The following is a 7,306-nucleotide window of genomic DNA, read 5'->3' on the forward strand; positions in this document are numbered from 1 at the left end:
CAGGTGCAGAAAATAGAAACTGTTTTGAAACACATTTTTATGGCAATATTTGCAACATTTTATTTTCCCATACTTTTCTGTCTTAAGGCAAGGATAAATATAGCTTACCATCTAAAACAGTGTTTATTTTACTCATGGAAATTATAATCTTATCTGCCTGATCATACTGTAAATTCATGTTCTTATTTTACTTCTATACTCTCATATGAACCAATTTGAATTTACAGACCTTAGGCCTTGGAATAGGAGCATGATGTGTAAAGAGATTGTTTCTAGTTATCTTTTAGACTGTAACAAATGACAGTGCTGTAAGCAAGTATTGTACTGTACCTCTAATTTTGTAGAGTCTTAGAAGTTTCAAAGGACACAGTAATAGACTTGCACCTTGAGAATTATAGATATTTGTCCTAAGTAGAATTGAATTTGTGGTTTCACCTCAGAGAACTTGTATAAGTTCAATTCCCCCTCTGAGTACAATTATTTCTTTTATTATTGCTTTGGCAGCTACAAAAGCTGATGGATTTGCACTATATTTCCTGGGAGAATGCAATAATGTAAGTATTCCGGATTAAGATACTGTTTTTCTATACAGTTACAAGTGCATTTTCCAATTTTACAATATTTTTAATTTATTTTGTACCTCATTTAGCAGGAAATATTACCTAAGTACTAAATTCTAGCTATTAGTTTTATTTCTGTAAATTGGAAGTTTCTTGAACATAGTGTTCATAGTGTATTAAGAAATACATTTTTTGCATGTTGTCTTTTTTTTTTTTTTTTTAAATTTAACAGTAGACAGCTGTTATTTCTCTGACTGTATCAGCTTAAGTTGTGATTTGGCTCCATTATTAATTATCTTTAGGAAACATGCAAAGTAACGTGAATTTGCTCTCACCATAACCTGTTCTTTTCATCTGGTTATACTTCTGAATTTTAAAATAGTATCAGGTTTTCTGTTAACTGTCAGCTGCAATTTGACCATAAGATAATGTAAAGTTCAGGTGCAGATTTTGGTTAGCATGAGATAAACTGTACTTTTAAAATTCACAAATGAGATTAGTTCCTGGTTTAATAATTTGGATAGCAATGACTGCAATACTGTTTTGTCACTTAACATTTAGAACTCTTTTTGTATTCAAGTCAATTTGTGCGGTTACCATTATACAAGATTTTTTAGTTACTTTAAATGGCTACAGAGAAGGAAATGCAATTTATACTTCACTAAGTTCCATCAACTTAAAAATCACAAGTTGGCAGAAATGTTGTATCTTTCATTTGTTAAAGAAACAAACTCTTCTTACTGACTAGAGGGGAAAGTATTTTTTTTTTTTTTTCCTCACTGATTTTGTTTCCTTACTTTACATAGCTGGTTTGCCTTTTGTAGCCCATTAATCAATTCAAGAGCAAAGTCCATTAATCTTTGCTCTTTGTGAAATGATTGCATTCAGAAAAAGGGAAAGAATTACATTTTTGAAATCATAAAAAAATGAATTGAAGATATACAAACTTGTAGGTGACTTAAGCCCTGCCTGAGAATATTTTCAACTTATTCAAATAGACTGTCTAATTAGAAGGCCCATATAGAAACTTCTTCAAAGTAAGAAATGGAAATGTGTTCTTTGTATTTTTTCATTTCAAGATTGTTTAATATGATGAAGATAACCAGCTGTATTCTTTAGAAATTAGTTTTGATCTGAGTTCTGTAAATACAAAGATAGCGTGTATTTTAACGAATGCTTTACTAAGGGAGATAATTTAAGTAATGTATTCATCCTTTGTATTAGTAGATGACATCATCTCGTTAGTAGATGACAATGTTCACTTTAATGCAAGCAGTCACTGAAGACAGGAACTTGCAGGAACTGAAACCATCAGTTCTGAATGCACAGTACTGAACAGCTTCAGGGGCAGTAATTGCATGCCAACTAAACAATAGGTACATTTTTATAAATGCTTTTTAAAACATTACAGTAAAATTAACTTTACGGAATAAGACCTAGACAATTCTTACTATGGTGAGGTGTATTAAGTTAGATTTGTCTGGCATAAAAGGGGTAAAAGGAACTCTTCCCAGTCTCCCTACCATGGGCACTTTCTGACTTTCTGCTTTGTGTTTGTGTGTGTTTTGTTTGTTTATTTGTTTTTAATAGCCTATCAAGCACTTGAATGAATCTGCTTCCCAGTATGACTTTCCTGCATAACGTTCCAACCACTAAAAATGCACATTGACTTTATTAACCACTGCTATGTAACTGCATCTCCCAAAATGGAATGTTCCTGATGTAGTTTTTATAGGGACTGATCCCAAGTTCTTTGAAGTTAGTGTGAGATTTTCCATTCACATTGGTGGGCTTTGTGCCAGACCCATGTTTGTAGTCTTGTAACTAAATGGTAATGCATTAGCCTACTTTTTGTAGGAAATTGCCATTGAAAAATAATTTGGTTATCTTTGTCTCTTGAATATTTAATTTAAAGGATGTGTCCAAGGTATTAACCATTGGTCAGCAAATACTGGTAATGTATTTCTATTAAATAAGTCTCTGTTAAATGGGAACAAAAAGGTTCTGCATAGTGTAAAGGCAGAAAGGGGCTAATTCTTTAAGCTGAAGTTAATTACTTTGTTTCAAAAATTACAAAATCCTGTAATTAGTGTAGACAAAGTAAAGCAACTACTGAACACGTATGGTCACATATTAAAGAATAGCTTCTATTTTTTTTTATGTGTGTGTGTCAGTTTTTTGGTGCTTGGTTTGAGATTTTAATTTCTCAAATCCAGAAAAATCTAAATATTTCCATTTTAGCATTTGCTTTTTTTAAATTTATTTATTTATTTTTTTTTTATTAAAAATATGCATAGATCTGCTTGTATTTATGCAGTCAGCAACCTTATGTACACCTGATGTAACAGTTATTTTCACCATGATTTCAAACAAATAATTTGGGCCTGAATACTCATTTTCTGGAGCATGTGTAGATTTTATTCATTAATTTATTTTTGAGAATTAGGTATTGAGAGGGAATTGTGTCAAAATGGAAGAAGCTTGATAATAAGTTAGATACCTACTTTCTCATGAATAGTTTTGTAATAGGATACTCTAGGATAAAAACCGGAGCTAAACCATTAACTCTACTTCATTTCAGCTTGCACTATGCATATGTGTAGGTACACACATGCCTGTTTAAAGAAATCCAAACTTGAGAATTTTGAGGTGCTAATCTAAGGAACACCTTAGTGTTCCTTAATCTGTTCACTGTGGAACATTTTCATAATAGGAGATTTCCATAACTGCTTTTAGCCTAAATTAAATAGGGAGTTTCTAATTAGGATAAAAGTTAGCTTCCTTTCACAAAAAATGTAGGCATTTACAGAATGAAAACAAGCAAATGATTACTGCATACTGTGTGCTATTATTTCTTTTATTTCTTAATATTGAGAGATTGCCCTATCATTGCATTTTTATTTTTATTTTTATTTTTTTATTTTTTCCCCATGGGTTACTAACAATTCTTTGTAAATCTTTATTTGGCGCAATTTTTAATATAGACACCATTTCCCTATTATATTAGAGCTGAAAGCATTTTTGTTTAATGTAAAGATAAGCTTGGCCTTTTTCTTTTTGTAAAACATAGGTGATACATTTGCCATTAAAGAAGGACCTTGCTTTCTAGAAAGAGTTCCTTTGCCATTTAACAGGACAGGGTAGGGTGTCTTGCTGAAGGTGTTTTAAGGACACTGCAGAATTCAACAGTGTATCATTACTTTGGACTTCTGTGAGTTTGTTAAAATACCTGACCACGTATTAGGTTTCTTTACTGCCTTGTTTTCTTTCTCTCTGTTCAAGGTAGAAACATACCTTGAATCAGATAACAGCAGGATGAGGAAATTTCTAGCTGATGTGTCAGACTGAATGCCTTTGGGATCTTTAGCTGAGTGAATTTGCTTGAAATAGAAGGTACCACACCAATTACATGTTACAGTGCATTTATTTATGCAAGTGTCACTCAGAATTGGTGCTAGAATGAGTGTGGGCAGTTCAGTAAGTTCAGTGACTTTCTGGTTGTTCAGCTTGCTTGGGAGTACTGGCACTCAGTGTGCTCCATGCTAAGTGATAGTTTGATTCTGCTGATAGTATGATTCAGCTTCTTAAATAATTGCTCCCAAGCAGGTAAGTACCACTCACATGTCCAACTCCTTTGCTCCCCCCATAAAGTGGTTCTGTGTTTCAGAATCAGTTTTTGCATATGATATGCATCTGGTAAAATAGAGTGCAAAATATGCAGGTTCTGGAAACAGCATAGCTTCCTCATCATGGTAAAAGAACTATGCTCACTACTTCTAGTTCTTGAACTCTGTTACACTGTGCCATGTAGATAGATGTACATGTATTCTTATGAATTATCTTTTCCCATGGCTTACTGCACTTAGGCAAGTAGAATGATCTTACGTTAGATAACACTCATTTTGCAAATACTATATACTTGTAGACTGGAAACACTTCCAAATCAAACAGAAATGTTTCACAATTCTTAAGGAAAGGTCATTACTGTGTTACAGTTTTCTATTTTACTACTGATAGGAATGAAAATATACTTAATAGTTCTCATGTTATTACCTTAATTGAATATCATCTTTAAACATGACTTAAAGGATTTATTGAAATCTTAGTATTTGACAGGGTGTGTATGTAAATTAATGTGCCAAGTACCATGCTAGCTGAGCATGGATTTAAACTCATAAGCTGATATCTTTACCAGGAAATATTTCTAAAATACTTTACAGAGTTTCTAATGTATTACTATATTATCTCATTCTTCAGATGTTTCTTGTTTATAGTACTTATTAGTGTAATTCAACACATGATTGCATTGATTCTTATGTAAAGCTGTGTGAGTTTGAATTTAATCGCCATACACTTAAAGTAGTTTTTACTAGTTTTTGTGCGTGTTACCTAGCTCCTTAAACTGCAAATTGTGTTAACAAGCAGACTATCCTTGCTTCAGGTAGGAGTTTCCTGTGCTTTAAGAAATTATTATGTGGGGCCACAAATCCATGCACACACTCTGTGCTTCAGAGCGTATGTTATTAAACCACTGTAGAATTTCTAGTCATACAGAATGTTGTTGCTGCTTGACGTACAGTGCCACCTAGTGAATTTATGGGGTGATGTGAATTATTAAGAGAATGAAAAGTAATCTGCTCATTGCTAGCTGTCTAAAATTTTGTGCCAACCTGACAGACGTGATTTTGAGTATGCAGACATCTTCTCTGAGATACGAGTCTTTTAAACATGTTTCTAGGAGAAACTCTTCTTACTTGCAAGCCAATTCAGAAAACGTTAATCTCTATCCTTGAATTAATTCAACCACTATGTAAACTTTTTATAGACATAGTGAAAGAAATCTGTTGCTTTCCTACTTGCCAGAGAATAGTGATGCTCAGCAGTGAGGAAAGGCTCTTGATCAATTACTGTTTAACAGTTTAATTTTGAGTTAACAAATTATCAAACAGGAGGTAAATGAGATGGGTAACTGTCAAGATATGTCTTAATGCAGTTTTGGTCCTGTTTCATATACTGTTCAGGTAGGCAGACTGGTGCAATGGTCATGATGAAAATACCACACATAGAACACAGATCTAGACAGAGACTAGGTAATTTTTGGTTCACTATCAAAATGGCAGGGTATTTTGTACAAATCTTCAAGGATTTATCCTGGATCTGGTTTTGCTCAGTATATTCATTAATGCATGGGTGAAAGGAGAATATAGGCTTATTAAATTTGCATCTGGCATGAAATTGGGAAGGACTGCAGATGTGCTTATACAGAAAGATTAGAATTCCAAATCATCATGAAAAAGTGGTCTGAATAAACCAGACAATAATTTGGTGATGACAAATGCCAGTTTCTGCATAGATCGTATATCTCTGTGTAGGGTAGTCGATGACTTTGAGAAAGATTCTGAGAGTTGAAGTGAATCTAAAAGTAAACATGAGCCAATAGCCATTGCTATTGTAAAAGAGACATTGTGCTCTGTAGCACAAGTCTAGTCTTCACAACAAGTAATTTTCCTGTTACTCTGTATGCTTGTTGTGGTTTCAGGTGGAAAAATAAGTCTCGTTTAAGCACTTCACTTTAATTAAAAAGTGGAAGGGCTGAAGAGAGCCCAAAAGAGAGCAGAGAGTCAGGAAACAGAAGAACTGTCATTGCAGTTCAACAACAACAAATCTGAGGAGTGAAGATATGCCTGGGTAAGGCAGAGAGGAAGAGAATTTTCGTTATATTTATGGTATATAGGGCAAGAAGTAGGGGGGTTGGATTGACATTAGGAAAGCTTCCTCAATTGCATCTGTAATGAAACACTACAGTGTGTTGCTTGTGAAAGCTCAGGCACCTTCATCCTTGGACATCTTTTGAGAGCTGTTTGGACAAACATCTTTCAGAAAAATGCTTAGCTGACCATACCTTAAAGCAGAGGGGGGTGGGAGAGAGGTTAGTCACTGTAGTTTACTGTGTCAATAAGCTAGTGTAACTCTTGAGGTGTTTTTCAGTTTTATGAATCAACTGGAGAATTTTCAGGAATTAAATGAAGTTAGAAATTAATGCCATTTAAAAGCATACAAATATTAAAAACAAAACAATTACTAGTTGTTTTACAGCACATAAGTGCATTGTTTTCATTTCACAATTATCTAACATTTGTATCTTTTCCCAACATACCTGCATAGTATGTAGCTGAAAAATGCAAATCTCTCAAGTACTCAGTTAGTTTTAAAGAAGGAAATAAGAGATTGTTATTAAAATGATTTAAATGGGTGTATTTTTTTTTCCCTTTTATCCTTTGTGTGCTTCTTGCAGCAGAATTGCTGCACTTGTGCTTAAACTCAGGACACAATTGCCTATAGCTCTTTAAGATTTTAGCATGGTAACATTGGCTACTATGCCAGTTTAGCCAGCTTACAAATCCAAGCTTTCTTTCCTGTGGGTGCTTCCCAAATTTGTTTTGTTTTGATGTTTTTTTTGGTCATAATTGCTTATTGTGGTAAGCTTTGTGCCTGCAAAAACTGGTCTTAAGGAGAAGCCTTAATACTTATCTACAATTAATTATATCATCACTAAGCTGTGTGGTCTTATGTTTGCAGGCTGTAGCATCCTTTACTAAGAGGAAAAAATTGTTAATATCACTGAACAGTAAGGGATGTGAGCTGCAAATACCATTAAGCTCACTTAATGTCAACTTGCTGAATTTCCATTTCTCTTTATTTATTTTATTTTATTTTATTTTATTTTATTTTATTTTATTTTATTT

The 7,306-nt window shown here is 33.4% G+C and overlaps 1 protein-coding gene across 5 annotated transcripts in view; it reads left to right on the top strand.

Moving 5' to 3' along the window:
* Positions 1-7,306, top strand: part of PDE10A (phosphodiesterase 10A) — a 368,478-nt gene that overhangs the window by 306,036 nt on the left and 55,136 nt on the right. For all 5 annotated transcript variants that reach the window (XM_035320291.1, XM_035320290.1, XM_035320292.1 and 2 more), the window contains one exon: positions 505-554. In XM_035320291.1, coding sequence (XP_035176182.1) covers positions 505-554 — 50 coding nt within the window. The remainder of the gene's footprint in view (positions 1-504; positions 555-7,306) is intronic.

The sequence above is a fragment of the Oxyura jamaicensis genome, chromosome 3, assembly GCF_011077185.1.
Source record: "Oxyura jamaicensis isolate SHBP4307 breed ruddy duck chromosome 3, BPBGC_Ojam_1.0, whole genome shotgun sequence".
Taxonomy (NCBI): Eukaryota; Metazoa; Chordata; class Aves; order Anseriformes; family Anatidae; genus Oxyura; species Oxyura jamaicensis.